The sequence below is a fragment of the Paramormyrops kingsleyae genome, chromosome 11 (assembly GCF_048594095.1).
Source record: "Paramormyrops kingsleyae isolate MSU_618 chromosome 11, PKINGS_0.4, whole genome shotgun sequence".
NCBI lineage: Eukaryota > Metazoa > Chordata > Actinopteri > Osteoglossiformes > Mormyridae > Paramormyrops > Paramormyrops kingsleyae.
The window spans coordinates 15,542,021-15,562,554 of NC_132807.1; the positions used below are offsets into that span (position 1 = coordinate 15,542,021).

A 20,534-nucleotide genomic window follows, 5' to 3' on the forward strand; every position below is an offset into this window, starting at 1 on the left:
ATGTTATTTCCTTTAAGGGGATGTAGATGAAGCTGAATGAGTGGTACTTTCTCCATAGCTGTGGGGGGAAACTCTCTGCAGCTTCTGGGGTTCCAGGCACATTATGTGGGTTGGAATTATGCTGCTGCATGTGGGGACACAAGCTGGTGGAGCCTTGATGCTACAGCCCGTCGTCTTTCAGCCCCAGTGGCCTGCCGCACACAGAAGGAGATTAAGATTAATCTTCCATTTGACATGCTGATATTAACAATTTTCCTCTGGCCTCCTTTTACCCACAGTACAGTGGAGTCAGGCAAGGGTGAAATGATAGAAGTTACCAGATTACTTATAAAAGCAGGTGCCCTGCTCAAAGGGCTTTTTGTCATGCCCTCTTCCTTGCCGGGGTGAGGAGGTGTGGCTGCCTACAGGGGGAGAGGAATCTTGTTTTGTATCACATTCTGTCAGTGCGTTGGTGTTCCATGGGTCCATATTGTGATACAGAGACTCAGAAGAGGGTTAATCTTCGATGATCACATTTTTCTTAAAGAGGCAGGCTCACAAAAGTAGATTGTTTTGGAATATTTGGGGTTTTGACAAATAAATAAACATATAGCTCAGTATTATTTTTAAGACAGCAAATTATAACCAGTTTTACTATTACATTACATATTCTATTGTGTATGTGTATTTATATTTTTTTATTAAAGAACTTAAATCGTATGTAAATGGGACAACACCACAGCTTCTATTTCTGCACATATAGCCAGTTCAAAACATTTGATGCTACTCAACCCAAAAATATTAACCTTTTCTTCGTTCATTATTGTGCTACATTGGCGCTTATTTGTGTGTACTGAGATGCTAAGATTATTTCAGAACCTAATTTGATAGGGCAATGAATTGATCATGTATTTTAGCTGAAGCAGGCGCAGATGCAGATCTGGAAATCTACCAAACTTAACTGCTGCCAACCAAGATGACATCCAGGACTTACTGCATGGAAATGGAACATTTACTGTGAAAACCAAGAGGACTCCAACAGCATATAGGGAAACAAAACCTTAGTTCAGATATAAATCTTGATTGTTGTTTACCTTCATCATGTAGTTTGATGACAACAGTCATGTTAACACAGTGAAGAAGCCTCCAAAGTGTAAAAATGTACATAGTGTGATGTGGTTATGTGTCTCTTTTCAATACAATACAATAAAAACAAACAAAAAAACTTAATAAGAGACCAATGGAGCTATGCTGGTAGATTTTGTATTATTTGTGACATTGTTTGCTCTGTATAAATGTGTGTTAAGTAACTGGCTAAGGGTGACAGGCCTTCGATTCTGCATGACCTGCAATGATCCTTTATTCCAAAAAAGTTGGGATGATGTGTAAAATGTAAATAAAAACATAATGCAATTGTTTGCAAATCACATAAACCCATATTTAACTGAAAATAGAACAAACACAACATATCAGAAGTTGAAACTGAGAATTTTTATTGTTTTAAGAGAAATATATGCTCAATTTAAATTTAATACCAGCAAGAAGTTTCAAAAAAGTTTGGTCGGGGCATGTTTACCATCTACTGCCTCTGCATCACGTCTTCTTTTAACAGCAGTTCCTCAGTTTCAATATCTGATGTGTTGTCTTCGTCCTTTTTCCAGTTAAATATGGGTTTATATGATTTGTAAATCATTGCAATCTGTTTTTATTTACATTTCACACAGCATCCCAGTATTTCTGGAAACGGGGCTGTAAAAATTCCTGCCACCACATCTAATTTGAGTGTTTCCTTGCAATGCAGGTATCGCCTGCTGCACGGCTGCACTCAGGTTCTCATCCTTGAGGTGGCTTGTTGTGTGGTGGGTGCAGCAACGCACTGTAATCAGCGCATGCTCCTCATCTCCTCTCTTACAAAGCAGGTTGGTGCAGCAACGCACTGTAATCAGCGCATGCTCCTCATCTCCTCTCTTACAAAGCAGGTGGGTGCAGCAACGCACTGTAATCAGCGCATGCTCCTCATCTCCTCTCTTACAAAGCAGGTGGGAGCAGCAACGCACTGTAATCAGCGCATGCTCCTTATCTCCTCTCTTACAAAGCAGGTGGGTGCAGCAACGCACTGTAATCAGCGCATGCTCCTCATCTCCTCTCTTACAAAGCAGGTGGGAGCAGCAACGCACTGTAATCAGCGCATGCTCCTCATCTCCTCTCTTACAAAGCAGGTGGGTGCAGCAACGCACTGTAATCAGCGCATGCTCCTCATCTCCTCTCTTACAAAGCAGGTGGGTGCAGCAACGCACTGTAATCAGCGCATGCTCCTCATCTCCTCTCTTACAAAGCAGGTGGGTGCAGCAACGCACTGTAATCAGCGCATGCTCCTCATCTCCTCTCTTACAAAGCAGGTGGGTGCAGCAACGCACTGTAATCAGCGCATGCTCCTCATCTCCTCTCTTACAAAGCAGGTGGGTGCAGCAACGCACTGTAATCAGCGCATGCTCCTCATCTCCTCTCTTACAAAGCAGGTGGGTGCAGCAACGCACTGTAATCAGCGCATGCTCCTTATCTCCTCTCTTACAAAGCAGGGTGTGTTTGCCAAAATGCATTGCTTTGCATGATTTTCGGAGTTTAATCTATGGCACAAATACTACAGTTTTTACCCAATTTTTGATGCATTCCTAGGCGCTGAAATCAGAGTGTTGCACTGGCCTGTCTCAACATAAGGAGTGTCAGGGAGTGGGGCAGGAAGTGCTGCGGTCATTGCATGTCATGTGCTCACAAAGAAGAAAAGCGTCAGATAGCCAACATCCTGGTGTGTCTCACCTCCAAAAAGGCAGCTCAGTGAAACCCGGCCTCAAGCCTCCTCACCCTTTCATTGACCCTAATCAGTGTAGTGATTTACATGACATCACCCCACGCAGGACAACTAAGATTGCATCTAAAACCAAGCTACGCAGAGAGCACTGTGGATTTGGAGGAACTCCTCCTTTCTGGCCTGTTTAAGGAATGATATTTAACAGTATATACAGGGCAAATACATAGAACAAAAAGTGAAAAAGAATTTAAACCAGTTGAGCTGCATTGCAGCAGACTGAGATAACCATCCAGTGAAGTTAACACCATTCCTCATGCAACATTAACACATGTAAAATGACCACTCAATAGCATTATACAACAACCCAACATAACAGGCAAACCCTTATTAAAAATTATTTTCATGTTTTTAAATGAAGTCCCTGTGGTGGTGGTGGTGTGGGGGTCTCTGCCTCTCAGGGTCAATCAATCAGTCAGTCTTTATTTATATAGCACCATTTTAACCACAGGGTTTACAAAGTGCTATACAGGTATTTTAAAAGAAGAAAAAGAAAGAAATTAAAATAAGCACACAAAAAATAACAAGGAGCACAAGAAAATAAAATAGAATTGTTGCTGTTCCACTTCTTCTCCTTATTATTGTTGTTGTTGTTGTTGTTGTTGTTGTTATTATTATTATTATTATTATTATTATTATTAATAATAATAATAATAAATACAATAGGTGGCATGGTGGTACAGTGGTTAGTACTGTTGCCTCACACCTCTGGGACCTGGGTTCAAGTCTCCACCTGGGTTCCATGTGTGGGGAGTTTGCATGTTCTCCCTGTGTCGTCGTGGGATTTCCTCCGGGTACTCCGGTTTCCCCCCACAGTCCAAAGACATGCTGAGGCTAATTGGCGTTGCATGTGTGAGTGAATGGTGTGTGAGTGTGCCCTGCGATGGGCTGGCCCCCCGTCCAGGCTTGTTCCCTGCCTCGTGCCCATTGCTTCTGGGATAGGCTCCGGACCCCCCGAGACCAAGTAGGACAAGCAGGTTGGAAAATGGATGGATAATAATAATATACCACCAGAAAGCAGGGCTTTAGCCACCCACACTATCTGCAGGGAACTCTAGCCCCTATCTCTTCTATGGGAAGCGACTCAAATCTGCATCTTCCCTCCTCAGCTGTGTTTCTAGGAATAATCAGTAAATTACTGGTGCATGTTAAAAGCCTAGGAGCAGCATTCTGGACTCATAGATTTGAAATAGATTTCTTAGGTAAACTAGACAAGAGTGCAGATATTTTCTACTTGAAACAAAAGTGTGTATTAGTTTTTAAAAGTCCACATTTAATAGCACACCCCAAACTCTGGCAATATTATTATAGGTAATAGTATGCTGTTTTCCAACATTGCTGATATGACTGCTAAAGCCAAGACCACCATTGAAAAGTACTCCTAACTTGATTCTAAGTTGATTCTAAGTTCACCAGTATATCCTTCCTCTGTACTTAATTCCCAATAAGAAGAATCTCCGCTTTTGCCTTTTTCAGTTGTAGAAAGTTTTGCAACATCCATGAGTTTACGTCATCTATGCATTGAAGCAGGCAGTGAATAGACCCGTATGCATCAGGAGCTACAGAAAGACATAGCTGGGTGTCATCTGCATTCTGATAAAAGCTGATTTTTTGTGTATCTATTATTTTTGACGGTGTTAGTATGTGAAAGTTAAATAGTATAAGCCCAAAATTGAACCTTGATGTTATTAAATACAGGTATCAAGCACAACACAGTATTCATGCCCATTTAGGAATGATTTCAACAGTCTAAGACTGTACCAGAGAGGCCAACCTAGACATGCAGCTGGTTCAGCAGAATCTCATGGTCTAAAGTGTCAAAGGCAGCACTGAGATCTAGAAGAACAAGAATGGAGAGGTTACCTGATTCTCTGTTTAACCTTCAATCATTGAGCACTTTGACAAGAGCAGTTTCTGCCTGAAAGCCAGACTAAAACACTTCATGGTGATTATTTAAGTACCTTGGGTTCAGCTTACTGAAAATCCCACCTGGTCCACGCACATACATGGACAGATTACTAAGGCGAGGTAACTAAGGAGCTTTAAGGTTTCTTCTATGATCCTCAAGACCTTCTACAGAGGTGCTGTTGAAAGCATACTGACCACGAGCATCACAGCATGGTTTGGTAACTGCTCCATCCAAGACCACAAGGCCCTGCAGAGAGTGATCAAAGCAGCAGAGCGCTGTTGCAGATCTGATCTTCCCTCCCTGCAGGACATCTACACCAGGCACTGTAGGACCAAAGCGATCAAAATCATTAAAGACCCCTCCCATCCCAGCAATCGTCTGTTCTGTCTGCTGAACTCAGGCAAACGGTTCCGCAACTTCATGACAAGAACAGAGAGACTCAGAAGGAGCCTTTACCCTCAGGTCATAAGGCTCCTCAACCAAGACATGCCTCACCCTCATTAGAACCCACACTGGACAAGCAAAATGCCACCTTAAATCCTAATTACTTGGGTGTTCATATTACTTATTTGCTATTTAGTTGTTAGATATACAGTATGTTTTAGTTTTAGTCTCTCAAATCTGGTTTAATCTATTTTATTTAAATCTACAGTCTCAGAAGTGATTCAGGGCTACATTTCACTGCATGTTGTACATGTATAACTGCCTGTGACAAATAGACTTCTTGAACCTTGAATATTAGTGTTAAGATAATCAATTAACTGAACTGAGGCAACTTTCTCAATTATTTTACCAAGAAATGGAAGGCTCGAGATTGGCCTATAATTACTAATCACTGAGCCATCAACATTACTTCAATAAGGTCTGACAATAGTGGTTTTAAGATATCGTGGGAAAATTCCTTCTTTCAGAGAAAGATTAACAATATTCAGAATGTCTGCCAACAATGAGCTTAGAACTTGTTTACAAAACATTGTGGGAAGGGGATTTAGAGCACAGCTTGATGAGTTTAGGGGTAATATAATTTTGATTAATGAATTAAGGTCAATAGGAGAAAACACAGGCAAATTACATTGAACAGTACAGTGTAGTGGATTGATGTCCAATTTTATTACTGAGGAAGGCTGCAAATTCATTGCATTTATCAACTGTTAGAAGCTCAGATGAGATGTGTGATGTTGGGTTAATCAATCTATAAATAGTAGTAAAGATGAATTTGGGGTTGTCCTTGCTATTGTCTATCAGATTTGAAAAGTTTCTGACATGCTTCAGTTCAATTTTTAAGGCTTTCAGATAATTTTTGTGAATATCACAATGAACCATGTGCACTTCCATTTGCTTTCTATGTGTCTGCAGTCTCTTTTGAGTTTTAAAATTAGACTTGTATTCCTCCATGGGGATTCCACTCTATCTGATACAGTCTTAGTTTAGTGAGATTTTTTTTTTTACTTTTGGAAGGCTTGTTCACAGTTTTTTGTCCAATTTGACTTGGATCCTGCCTGAAGCAGTGCATTAAGAGGGTGCAATAAAGTGGACAAGTTGGTAAAAATTTGTATTTATGATAATAGTTTACAAGCGCTAGATATGACCGTAGCTGCAATATATTTTCCAGCTGTGGGGCCTTGAGCAATACATCAATCTTGTCCTGTCACTTGTGAAATAACATGTCCATAGTCAGAGGTCCCCTTCTGGAAGAACTCACTTTTATTATTGTTAGCGTTTCAGTCTGCTGAGCACCTGCTGTGGGTCATTTAAACAATTTTGCCATCCTTACCAGTCATAATGATACTCATCTCTGCCTGGCAGTCTGCATGGTGTTAAGCACACCGCCACCGGTGCTTCTCTGCCTGGCAGTCTGCGTTTTGTTAAGCACACCGCCACCGGTGTTTCTCTGCTTGGCAGTCTGTGTGATGTTAAGCACACCGCCACCGGTGCTTCTCTGCCTGGCAGTCTGCTTGGTGTTAAGCACATCGCCACCGGTGCTTCTCTGTCTGGCAGTCTGCTTGGTGTTAAGCACACCGCCACCGGTGCTTCTCTGCCTGGCAGTCTGCGTTTTGTTAAGCACACCACCACTGGTGCTTCTCTGTCTGGCAGTCTGCGTGATGTTAAGCACATCGCCACTGGTGCTTCTCTGTCTGGCAGTCTGCGTGATGTTAAGCACATCGCCACTGGTGCTTCTCTGTCTGGCGGTCTGCGTGATGTTAAGCACATCGCCACCGGTGCTTCTCTGTCTGGCAGTCTGCTTGGTGTTAAGCACACCACCACTGGTGCTTCTCTGTCTGGCAGTCTGCGTGATGTTAAGCACATCGCCACTGGTGCTTCTCTGTCTGGCAGTCTGCTTGGTGTTAAGCACACCACCACTGGTGCTTCTCTGTCTGGCAGTCTGCGTGATGTTAAGCACATCGCCACTGGTGCTTCTCTGTCTGGCGGTCTGCGTGATGTTAAGCACACCACCACCGTGAACAGCCACTTATATACAGTGATGACTGATAAGGCCAAACCAGTATATAAATCCATTTCAAATTTAACACCAGACAATTCCATTGTGATCCATATTACCCTGATATTAGGCTCTATGCTATTATGCAATTCCAGACACAACAAGTCTTAATTGTCCGAATTTCAGTTCTTGCATGCTTTCTCAATATGTCCCTGCTTATGACATTACCTGCACTCCCTATCCCTAAACCAGCAATCATTTGCATTATGAGGATTTGTTGCCCCAAAAGCATTTTTGTTTCCTTTCTATCATTATACTTGTTGCACACTATATCCCCTTTTGTTGAGATTCACATGAATCCTTGGCTGCTGTCTCCATACAACCTAAAATATTTAACGCACACTTTAGCATTAGACTCTTCTGAGGTACATGCTTTCATTACGCATTCCACAGACACAGTTGATCCACAGTTGACCCCTGTTTTAAGAGTCTGTGACCTTTGGTAATATATTTGACAGTGCTTTCACCCTTTAATTGACTTTGCCTGTAAAATCTAAACCTTGCAGCTATTACTAACAGTCATGGGTATAAATGTTCTTGCAAGATGTCAACAATATCCTTGAATGTTTTGTCTGCCAGTGTTTTAGGAGCTAACAGACTATGAAGTAAGCCATATGTATTTGCCCTAATCACACTCAGTAATATGGACATTTTTTATCATGTGGCACATCATTTGCCTGTCAGTACAGTTCCACTCTTTCAATATATGTAACTCAGTCCTCTGCACTACTGTCAAAAACACTAATGGTTCCAAGCAGACATTTTCATCCTGCCAAACCACTAGCCTTTATAACATAGCTTATGCTTTTCAAGACTTACAACTTTCCTTTGCCGGCTACGATCTTTCTGTCAATCTGTTTCTTTATTACTTGTGTGTGCCTTTACCATCACCAGACTAAAGACACCAATTTTGTTGTCTCTTTCCCATAACACAAACAAACAAATTACAAATAACAATTCAGAATTGAGCTACTTGGATGCAGATTGGCTTTTTAAATTGCCTTACTTACTGCAATAGTAATTTAACAGCTGAAATTCTTTTTACGTAAATGACACGCGACAGGCTATGAAGTCCCACCTCCGGTTGCGGAACAAGTCCCATTACCATTCACATATATTACAGCGGAGAAATCCACTCGCCAGCAGAAAGAAACTGTGTGAAGGTTCACATCACTCTGGCCTTATTACATTGCAATAAAGTGTTTAGTCTGTGTTTTCTCCCTTTGTTTTAGTTCTACAAACTGCTCACCAGTGAGAAAGCTAAATGTCATCAGCCCCCCCCCCCCTCCCCCACACCCCCCTCCCCCCCGCCCGCCCGCCCGCCCGCCCGCCATCTCTCTCACCTTCCTTGATTATCCATGAGAGAGTCTCGCTCTTCACAAAGTAGACTTCACTAACAGGGGTGGGGCCAGGGAACCTGTCAAAAAGGACATGCACACACTCTCTCTCTGTGACACACACGCACACACCACCACTGAAAAGGCAAAGGTTTTCTGCTGTTATGCAAATGTATCAATCAGTAAACGCTTGAGTGAGAATTATATTTGAATTAAATGAGGCTTTGGGTTTCTTTAACATTGAACCGTGGGCCAAAGTCTCAATACCGAATCCGCACTCCGCGGCCATGCATATTATTTGTTTGACGAAATGCGAACTGACATAAATACCATGGCTCGCTTACAATCCGATTACTCGGCTAAACCACATCAATACTGGCCAGCGAACAGGCGCTGGCGTCCCCCATTCATACGGCCGGCGAACAAGCCTGGCTCCTCCTTGGTAAACAAGCCCCCACGCTACCACCGCGCAGCCCCCACGCTCAACCCGTCACCCATTCTCAATGGGCCTCTTTCGACAAGGTGCTTTCCTTTGCTTTCCAAGTCCAGCCCTAAAACAAAGATAAAGATTGTGCTGATGGGACCAAACCGCCGATGCTGCCTTATGCTACGCCAGAGCCCCATACAAACACCCAGGTTTATAAAGGCCTCCTCCTTTAGAGGGAAAGTGCCTTTTTGTGTCTACCTTCCTGAATATTATTGAGAAGGTTCCTCCACCGCATTCCCATTATAACTATCAACAAGAATAACGCTTAGGTTAGCATAACTGAGGGGTCATTTTTTGTGTAGGGGGTGATGGTTTGTTGCCTAAAGGCCCTTAAATTAAACCAGTTTTGACAACCACAAAGATCGTCCTTTTTTATGCTGCACAGTGACGCTTTGGCTTCCCTGGAGCACATTTTAACCAGAGGCGTTTACAAGATTTTCCTAAACAACCTGCCAGGTGCAGTAGACCCTTTCTAAAGGCACACCGTATCAGTGTCTCTATATATGGCCTAATGAGATTAAAATTTGAATAAAATACATTTGCCACATTGATTTGCAGTGAGCCCCCATGACCAAGCTAGTGCTAATGAGCGAATTCTCCATTTGTTTTCAGAACCACCAGCCAAGATGTTGTTTTTTTTTATTATTTTTATTTTAAGCAAGAGCTGGGCCTCAAATTTCAATATTCTAGGAGTTGAGGAGTAACATAAAAAGTAAATCTTTATTCTTAATATGACCAGAATTTTTATGCATGTTAATCTATGATGTTTACTTCGCGGTCCGTTTTGACTGAGTAATATAATAATTTGAATCTAGCTTTTTCTATCAATGTGCCAACTCCAAATTCAAATGAAAGTCTAAATTAGCATTTTTAATTAAGGGCTAGTCAGGAGAAAGATATCTCCTTTTTTCAGCATCTTGGGGCAAGTCATGACAAAGATAATTAGAAGGTATGGATGAGTATAGAGTATCAACAGCAGGTAGTATCAGGTCACTTTCATAGATGCAAAACAATGAACAAACTGTATGGAAAGCCTGTGATACAAGGGTTACTACAATATGCAGAATAACAGAGTGTGTAACAGAGAGTTTAGCACTTAATACATAGGTCAGCATGTTCTTAGGAAAGCCTGCATGGCTAATCACAACATAACTGAAACCTCTTATTGATCCAGATAGTTTTTCAAAAAATGTATTTAATAAAAGGTCACTAATATGAACTACAATAACGCTTGGAGGAAAAATTTACGTACTTTACAACTCATCTCGTGGTAATTTCCAAATGACTATATATATGAAAAATATTGAGACGGTAAATTAAAACTGTCAATAGTTCATATTTAACTTGGCTCAATGATGATGCACTAATATTATTATGAAGAAAAGTACTTTCCTGTATACTTCTTGAGATATCAATAAAAAGTTAAACGAAAAAAGTTACATACGCAAATTTACAAAATGGCTGTGACAAATACATCTTATACCCAGGTAAATAGTTTAGACATTTTCTTTGAGTGCCTAAGACTTATGCTTATATTGATATGTATGTATACATACAAACAGAACCAAACTTCAATTCCTCTAGATCAGTGCTGCTCAACTGGTTCAGCCTCAGGACCCACATTATTCCTCAGTCATTAAGCCACAATCCTAAGGTTTTTTTGTTGTTGTATTTATGTGTTTATGTATTTGTTTGTCTATTTATTTGTTTGTTTGTTTACGTCACCAAAAATGGGGGGAGGGTGCTGGCAATAAAACAGAAGTCAGATGTAAGGAAAAAAAAAACAGACTATTTTTTTTAACCACACGATGCCTGACCCAATGCAAATGGCTCCATGCCTACTTTTGGGTCGCAAGCCCATGTTGAGAACTACAGCTCTAGATGATGCTAAGATGATTTGGAGTTCCCAACAACCCAATATGTTCATATTTGAGCAAATTACAATGAATGGCTATTTAAAAATTCAAAAGGATTCATTCCCAGCTACTATTTAAGTAGCCCGAGGGAGTATATCATTTCATCAAGTGAAAATGTTGTTAAATATAAATTAACTGAACTTCTAAAAATATGTTTTTTTTTTAAATATACCTATACTTGAGTGTTGAGTAATTATAATTGATTCTATGGAATGATAAAGTATGAAAAGACATTTAATCTTACCATTAAATTAAATGCACTGAATAATTTAAATTTTAATCACAACCTTGCATAAAGTGGAAATTGTAAAACGAAAAAAAAAACTGTACTTTAAATGTATCAAGAATATGTCCTCCCAAATTCAACTTAATCTCTGTGGAAGGCGGGAATTTCCAACTTTATATGATGAAAGAATCAGAAACCAGTTTAATAGCAAAAATTTGATTTAGAAATAATATTACACCTTAGGGTTTTTCCTGATGTCTTTGTGTTTACCTATTAGCATGTATATCTTATAAAGATGTTTTGTAATCAATTCCTACCTGACAGCAGTGAATCTTTTACAAACTCAGCTCTATCTACACACACACACACAGAGAGAGAGAGAGAGAGAGAGAGAGAGAGAGAGAGACCTGTACTCATCTTTGTGGGGACTCTCCATTCATTTCTAGGGGAAAACTCTAATCCCAACATGACGACCTTAACCCCTACCCAGCCCTAACCTTAACCATAAGTAACCAAACAAAATACAAGACTTGTGGCATTTTTACTTTTTTGATCGCATTCACAGATCTTTGTGGGGACCTGAAAAATAGTTCCCACAAAGTTAAAATAAATGGTTTTTACCACATCATGGGGTACACTTGGTCCCCACAACGTAATATAAACATAATCCACGCACGTATGCACACACACACACACACGTTGTCTGATGCTGCCGCCAGCAAATCAAAGAACAGGTGCGCTGAAATCCAAATAGACTGGAAGGCTTTGTCCAAAGGGATATGTTTTTTCATATTTAAAAAGTGGGGGGCGGGTGGTATGTTAAATGCAAAGTTAATATCGATTTAATGCTTGTCAAATTTTCTTTTGGCGTCGCTAAACCTTTCAGTGTTCTGCGGCCTCCGGATCTTTTTTGTGCATCATGCGGTGGGCTAGATCTACCCAACAGATGACAGCACAAGAACTGGGACGGACCAGGCTTACCCAGGGCGTTATAACAAAGACCTCCTGCTCCACACGTGGTGTTTAAACTGTGACTGCGTAATCTTAACTGTTTATCATGCTAATTTCAACTATATTCAAATATGGCACTTGAAATATAATTAAAATGAAATGAGACTGGTAGCCTCTTGTTCTCTAGTCGCTAGTCCAAAGTCTATCTGAACTTTATTTTAGCAGTAAACTAAACAAAAATTAAAGACTTTACGTACTGCCTATTATTATTTTTATTCTAATTTTGTATTACCTCATTATTTAAATTATCCGACATGATGCATGTGTTATTTTCGTTTTGCTTATGCCCTAGACGATTGTTCCAATAGATAAATATATAAATAAGATAGATAAATAACGAATGAAACGCACGTCTGGATTAATGACGGAGTACTACTAATAATTATATATATTGGTTTAGAAACCCCTTGAAGCACTTCTTTAAACACATCCAATTTTAAACGATATCACAATTCATGACTTTTTTGGAAATAAATTACTCAGGATATAACCTATTCAAATAATCTCTGAATAAACTGATAAATTTGATAATGTATCATGATGCAATTTATTTATTAAGAAAAAAAAATAGATTTGTTAACACATGCGAAAACGACGCCCCCATTTTCCTTCCGACTATCAGGAAAGTGTCAAAAAGTTAGTCTTCTCATAACCTAAACACAATAAAGCAATTAATCCAAAAAGAAGTGGGGAAAAGACGATGGTCAAGTCTTAATATATTTAGTCAAATGGTTTGTGATATAGAGGTTGAAGAGAAGGTATAGATTTCCCATTTGCCTTTCTGCTACATTTTCATCTGAATGTATCCAAGTTTTCTGCTTTACGGACAGGTGGGCCGTGTGTAAGACGGGTGGCTAGACATTTTATATGGAAATAATATCTTTAAAATTTGTCTTTATTTTATTTAATTCAACAAAGCCAGCTGTTTTGCGCTATTTGGTAAAGGGAAAACAAACGTGCCAAGCCTGGAAAGCTAGTTGAAATTAGTTTCGGTCACCAGGGCTAAGCTATATTTCCTGCAAACCATCTGCTTGATTGGCACAATAGAGGGATTTTCGGGGCAAAGTAGAGGAATAAAAAGCTTTGAACGTCTAACAGTTACTTATTTTCACCATGAATTGTGAAGATGCTGTGTTAGGTGTCTTAATATGTCTGCCCCGGACGGCTCAGCTTTTGGTCAGTCAGAAAGACGAAGGCAAATCTGATGAATGTGTATTTTTAAAGGAATAATTTCATGGTGGAGTTTTACTCCGATTTAGCACAGCCCTCAAATTACCTGTTTAAGCGTTAATTGTATTTATTCAAGTATGACAATTACGTGTCGACATCGAAACGTTTCACAACGTAAAATACATGCAGACATATAAAGACACTTCCTTAAATGTACAGCATTGATTCAACTCATTCTAAAATAGTTATGTGCCTATAGAATTACATCCAAAGTTTTGTTACTTCGAAAAACTTTACTAATAAAGCCATGCGACATATTTAAGTAGTCTTTCTTTAAAAAAATTCACGTCACAATACAGCTCAAATGACTATAACTGATTAAAGTGGCGCATTATAATTAGCAGGTACTTATTTACTGTTTTTTTATCTTCAGAAAAGAAAAAAACTAGAATAAACATTTCATCAGACATCAAAAACGAATAGGTATATACAAAAAGGTTAACGATTCTCACTGTCTTGGTCTGAAAACGGCAGAAAAAAGAAAAGTGTAAATTAAGAATAAGTGTCTCGTTTCCTTCAAAATTATCCTAAATACAATTACTATGAACATTATGTTAGTATACAAGTATATATTACCGCAACGCTTGACGCGCCTTCTGTGACTTAGTGACTCAAGCGGGACAGCAAATTTTTCTTCCCTTCACGTTCATAACATTCAAAGGAATTACTTTTAAGAAATACATTTGAAGACAACCACTTTTAAATGAATGGTTAGAGGTGAAAACCCGAAAGCACGCCGGTCAGACGCTATTAGTCACAGGTCTTAGCCTTAGACTTCAGGATTCACTTCTCTTAAAGGAGCAGACAGAAAAGAGTTCTGCAAAAAAAATAAGATCCTCGGAATATAAAATCTTGTAGATTTTCCTGGCTTGGCCATTATCAGTTTTCTCCCAAGGGCGCATATCATCTAGGCTCCTGTGGCCTGCCTCGGGTCTGTGCACATTAAACTGGATCCACGCGTGGCGCAGCATGGTCCTGACCCAGCCTAACAAACAATGACATTCCCCCTTTTCTGAAAAACTCCGAAATTAGCCGCACTAGCTCCAAAGCAAAAGAACACAGGGAAAGAAAGTCACATTTATTTGTGACCCATTGAAGAGGTGAACTGCGGCAAAGAAAGCCGAAACCTCTGCTATGAACACAGTGCATTTTCATCACTGACTAGTCTTTGAAATGCTGCTTCCTGTCTTGTAAAATTATATATTGTTGTTTATTAGCAAGGTTTGATCTGTATTTGTACTATATAGGCCTACATATGGCACGTTATGTCGCTGCCCAGTACACTTAAAGTTCACTCCTGTTGGCCTAAATTAAGATGACGACAATGGACACATACAATATACGGACTCTCCCCAGTACAGGTGAACAAATCAACGCTTAAATCTGTGCATTTTAGTTTTTGCGGTTTATTATCTCAGCGTTTCTAGAAAATTTCACAAGTGGGCATGATTTCTCTGCAAATATTTTAAACAAAACCCAATGCGTTTACAAAATAGGCTGACAAAAAGAAACCTAGAGAGTCAGAGAGCCGCGGTGTGCGATACATTCAATGGCTCTTTAATGTGAGTTTAATGTGAGATTTAAGGGTCTTTTCATATCAATGTTTTATAAATCGCAGATGCACTTTTATTCAACGGTTAAAGCGCCAGAACAAAAACCGTCCATTGAAAATAAGACTGGGTAATACGATTTTTTTCTGAAAGCTTTGTGTTGGAAAAAGAAAGAGAAAAACAGCTGAGGGTGACAGTTAGTTCATGGTTAATAGGATAAGGGCTGCGCGGCCAGGCCCGCACACTTCTCATTGCAAATGTTCAGCGGAGCCAGCAAAATGAATGGAGACTTTTCAAACTCATAATATTTAACACATCTGTTAAAGCGTTCTGTGACCAGAAATCCTGTTAATACATTATTCCATAACTAAGACTAGACTGAATGTTCGATAAAGAGTATCACGGTTTTTCTGAAATGTATGAAATCCCTCAGTCAATTAGACGTATTTATTTTAAAAATTAAAAATGCTCATTAAAAATGTTTAAAAACTAAATATGTAGCTAAAACAGTTAAAAATCTCAACCCAGGTAAGAATATCATGCAATAATTACAAGGAAAAAACGAAGCTTTATTACTACAGAATTGCAGTCTTGTAATAAACAAACTTGAAGTAAAAACAAGCCGTCTGAACGAAACAGAAGGCCGGGTGGTTCGACAGAATGTCGTCTTTATGGTCAGTACCAATAATAATAATAATAATAATAATAATAATAATAATAATAATAATAATAGAACATGTCTAATTCCTTTAAATCGGACCTGTATTTTTTGTTAATTTAATGTAAGTTAAACAGGAAAAAAAATGCATTAAAAACAACAAAAAGAAATTATCCGTGACTACTTTAACTGGGATTTTAACTAGAAATCCAAATATGGTTATTTTGTGTTGTCATTCTACCGGCGTTTCGAACGTCTTACAGATTTTACAATAATACTCCTATTTTATGAGCATGACGGGGGAGGGGGGAGGCTCAAATAAATTTTGTGGATCCCTTTAATAAAATGTTTATTCACAAGGCAAAACGACGTTTGAAACTTTTAAAATGGCCTTTTAATTAACCTATGTACGCCGCGTTCAAACAAAAAACCTACTGGGATTCAATATAGCAACCAATACCAGAGAGGCGGTCAATATGCAAAATTGATGACTACACCCTCTTTGTTACACAGACATTGTCTGCTACTTGCTTATGAAGTCTAATCCAATCATAAATTGCACCATTCCACCAATCAGGGCCCTTAAAACCCGGAGTGAAAGAAACTCATGTGGAGAACTTTGTTGATCCTCATTGTTAAAGCTGTCAGTTTTGAAAGAGCTTTGCTAAGCAGTCCACTATAAAACCCCTGATGTAAAGGGATCGGCCAGAAGAGTACTGGAAGTCTTTCCATTTGGATCCTAACAGAAGAACTCTCCTCTCAGTTAAAAATTGTGTTCTAAATATTTTTTTCCCCTTTTTCCTAAACGGTGCAATGATGTTTCCAAGTGTTATTGCGCCACCTGCGATGTATCCAAGCCTTCTTCGGCCATCAGCAGCTCTGTCCCTGCCGCAGTCTTTGCATTCAGCTTTCACTTCTCACTCAAGTTTCTTAGTGGAGGACCTGCTGCGGATCAGTCGGCCGGCGACCTACTTGTCACGGAGCGTCCCGTCGCCCAGCGTCTCGCCGCCGACCACGGGCGCCACCAGCCTGAACAGCAGTCCGGCGGAACACGTCAGCAGCCCCACGGCACTCGCAGGCAGAACATGTTCGCCTCAAACTTCACTTTCTTCCAACAACGACCCCAACTATCTGAAGTTTGGAGTTAATGCGATCCTGGCACCGTCAACCAAAAACGGTAATGTTCCACGCATCTGATCCGTTATTTCGAGTTTCCTGAAGTTTAGTACTAATTAAAAGGGTGTTATAGCCGAAATACCCTGACTTATCGTTACTTATGACCACAGGTGGATTTCACAGGAATCGATCAGCTATGTTCTCTGTATTCTAAAACATTTGAGTACTTTTTTGAATACTTTTATTTTTTTGCAGCGCGGTTGTTGCATTAATTTAGATATTGTGATTGACAGTTTTGAAGATAATAAGTATCTGTGTTGTTTACATTTTTTGGGGGTGGGGGGTGGGAAACGAAACGAGGCATGTCTGAAAAACACATTTATCTTTCTGCTGATACTTCAATTAATTTTATTTGCATGTTTCGTTTTTATTACAGCATCATCGGCCCCTTCTATTCAGTGCGTGCACCCGAAAGCCTTCCAGTTCCCATATTTTGACGGATCATTCCCCCCATTTATTAGATCCACCTATTTTCCAGGTAGGTTCATCTGATTATTTTATGCCATTGCTATGAACACGGTTTGTTTGTTTGCTTTTCTCGCATTTTACATTCTCAAGCAAAGCCGTGGGGTTGTACAGGCTGTTGGTTCAGAGGCTGGAAGCGGTACAACATTGTGGAATCAGTCTCGCCAATTTGATGCCCTATTTAGCACAAGCAGTGACTGCTGACATTTTGCACCGTTTCCCCTAATCTACAAATTAGCCGGAATTGTCATGCTCTAAATTTGAGGCGGGCCCCTTCTCACATCGAAACTGCTTGGCATCTCTTCACGGCCCCGGTTTTCCCACAGAGCAAGTGCATTTAGCCACTGATTGTTAACAATGGTTTCAGCACCATGACCAATTGGTCAGCTCCCTCCGGGCAGCCACACACAGACTCGGCGTTGACTTTACCATGCTTCTGATAGGCATTTACCAGTCATGGACTAATTCCCTATTAGGGTCTATTCACCGTTTCGATATTCTCACAAGACCACATAGTGCGGTGTGCGCGTTTTGCTGAACTGAAGCACAGAATATATAAAAATCGCACTCAGATTTACAGAAGTATAACAGTTTTATTAAATACACGACCAAAATATATGTTACCCTTAAAATACAATAAATAGATGTAAACAAAGTTTAGTTGCGTGGAAATTAATTATTGTAGTTAAGCGTTTTTAGATTACATAGGCCTGCTTTTGTATGGCGCACCGAAATTTAAAAAGAGAATATGGAGTATGATTTAAAATTCCCGCTCTTGTGCGGGCCTATTATGGGGTGGAGAAGAATCTCTTCTATAAAGTCGTTAATTCGTGCTTTTATTCCGGCTAATAATAATAGAATTTGATTCTTTTCATGGCTGCATGAATACTTCAACAAAACAACTTGAGCTATATGAATAGCTTTTCGTGTTCATTTAATGAAAATGATTTGGGGGCAAAAATAGGCCCCAGTCATCAGTATTCTCCAAATGATCTTGGCATGCAGTTGTGTTTAGTTTGAAAGTGTAAATCTCTTTTGTTAAAATAATATATGGCTTTAGCTGCCTGTCCTGAGCCTTTTTCTGTTAGTTCATTACTACACAATTACCGTTCACGCTTCATTAGCGCCTCTATTTTTCATTGGAATTTTCTTAAAGGATACTCTGCCTTTTTACCATACCAATGCTATTGGGAACCAAGCAATGTGCTAATTAGTTGCTTCGTGCCATTCCACGCAAACGGAATGCTATTTAATAACACAAGAACAAAAAAGGCATTCAATATTTATAGATCCTGGAACAGGAATGATTACTTTTCAACACCTAGATTTGAAAAGCAATGCGGAGAGCCTCTCTTGGGCTTCATTTCCGCCAAACAAACTGCCTTTTTCTAGGTAGAATGCACTGAATTTCAGGAAGAATTTTTTTCAAGTAACTTCTTTATTTCTTTTATAGCATCTTCTTCGGTGGTGCCGATCCCAGGCACGTTTTCATGGCCTCTGGCAGCCAGGGGGAAGCCCAGGAGAGGGATGCTGCGCCGGGCTGTCTTCTCTGACGTGCAGAGGAAAGCCCTTGAGAAAATGTTCCAGAAACAGAAATACATCAGCAAGCCCGACAGGAAGAAGCTGGCGGCCAAGCTTGGCCTTAAAGATTCACAGGTATACTTTTTAAATAAAAATAAATACATAGAAAACTATTCAAATGTATACAGTTGAATATGTGGTATATTTTAGAATGATGTCTTGCTTTTTTCGGACAGTAAAATGTAACAACTCATTCTGCCGCTTCCTGTAGGTTAAAATTTGGTTCCAGAACAGAAGAATGAAATGGAGGAATTCCAAAGAGAGAGAGCTTCTGTCTTCCGGGGGGTGCCGGGAACAAACCCTACCGACAAAGTTAAACCCTCACCCAGACCTGAGCGATGTTGGGAAGAAGTCTTCGGGGGAGGAGGAGGCCCTGGGAGGGGAGAGCCCACGAGCATCGCTCTGTCACTCCCCCGCTGGTCGCAAGCTGTCAGACAGTGTGGAGTCACACCTCTCGTCACCATGTCAATCCAGTAAACACTCAGACTTCTCAGAGTCGGAAGATGAAGAAATCACAGTTTCCTAGATAATCTAAAATAAATAAATTATGTTTATATAAAATTAAATAAGATACCTTATATACAGAAACAACTAATTAAATGTAAATAAGAGGATGTATCCCTTAACTTAGACAGAGATATCAGAATCCAAGTTTGCTTTCAACACACACCCTGCATCAAATCAATTTGAAACGCAGCAAATGTTTGGAATGTTGACATGGATCATATTTGGGACGATCTTATATCCCATATATAAATGTTTATTTTAGGGGATATGCATCCTTCTTGGAATAACTTGCTGTATTTGCACAGCTTTTGTGAACTGTACAGAATTTTGTAAATTTTTTTTTGTATTGGAAATTTTATACCAAGAGTATTTTGAGTGACAATATGGCTTTTACATTAGATAATGTAATGATTTAACAAAGAAATGTAGACGTTAAATGTATAAATTATAAAGATATTATTTTCTATTATCTCTGTGTATGAAGTTTTAATATGTATGTATTTTACATGTTTTGTACAAACGCCAAATAAAATGTAGAAAATGCAAAGAGTTGCAACTCTCTGGAGTGCATGATGACACAGGTCGGATTTGAATCTGCTAGTCAAATTGGTCAGAATGCATAGTGTTTAAAATATATTTTGCATTTTGATATCCATATGAAAAAAGTCAATCAAAATTAACATGAATGTTAATAAGTAGACCAAAAATATAACATTGTTGTGTTTAAGTACGAACTACCACTTGTTAGCAGCAATATCATATTCCAATTTATAATGCATCCTGTCAATGCACTTTTCATGAAACTCTTTGAAATTAACAAAAATTCACCTTAGGCAAATTGATTTTCTGGTTTTAAACTATGTTGCCTGTGAATGTGTAAAGAAATAATAATGTATTATTTTGTTGAAATGTGAAACCTACCATGGAAATAACTGATTCCTTTTGGTTAATAATGGGATTTTTAAAATCCATTGTAGTACCTATATTTCAGAATTTCAGAAAAAGTAAGAACAGTACCTGAGTCAAACAGGACCGGTTAATGGGTCCTGATGCCCAAATTGGTTTAATAAGTCTAAAGGCACATCCAGTCGATTTCACTCCGTCCTTTTTACACTCACGCTTATAAAACAGCATTT

The 20,534-nt window shown here is 39.4% G+C and overlaps 1 protein-coding gene across 1 annotated transcript; it reads left to right on the plus strand.

Moving 5' to 3' along the window:
* The first annotated feature begins 16,399 nt into the window (after positions 1 to 16,399).
* On the plus strand, positions 16,400 to 19,823 carry dbx1a (developing brain homeobox 1a). The gene is made up of 4 exons (XM_023819148.2): positions 16,400 to 16,846; positions 17,222 to 17,323; positions 18,764 to 18,966; positions 19,103 to 19,823. The coding sequence occupies exons 1-4, from the start codon at positions 16,483 to 16,485 to the stop codon at positions 19,415 to 19,417; spliced, it is 984 nt and encodes a 327-aa protein (XP_023674916.1). The 5' UTR covers positions 16,400 to 16,482; the 3' UTR covers positions 19,418 to 19,823.
* Positions 19,824 to 20,534: the final 711 nt, after the last annotated feature.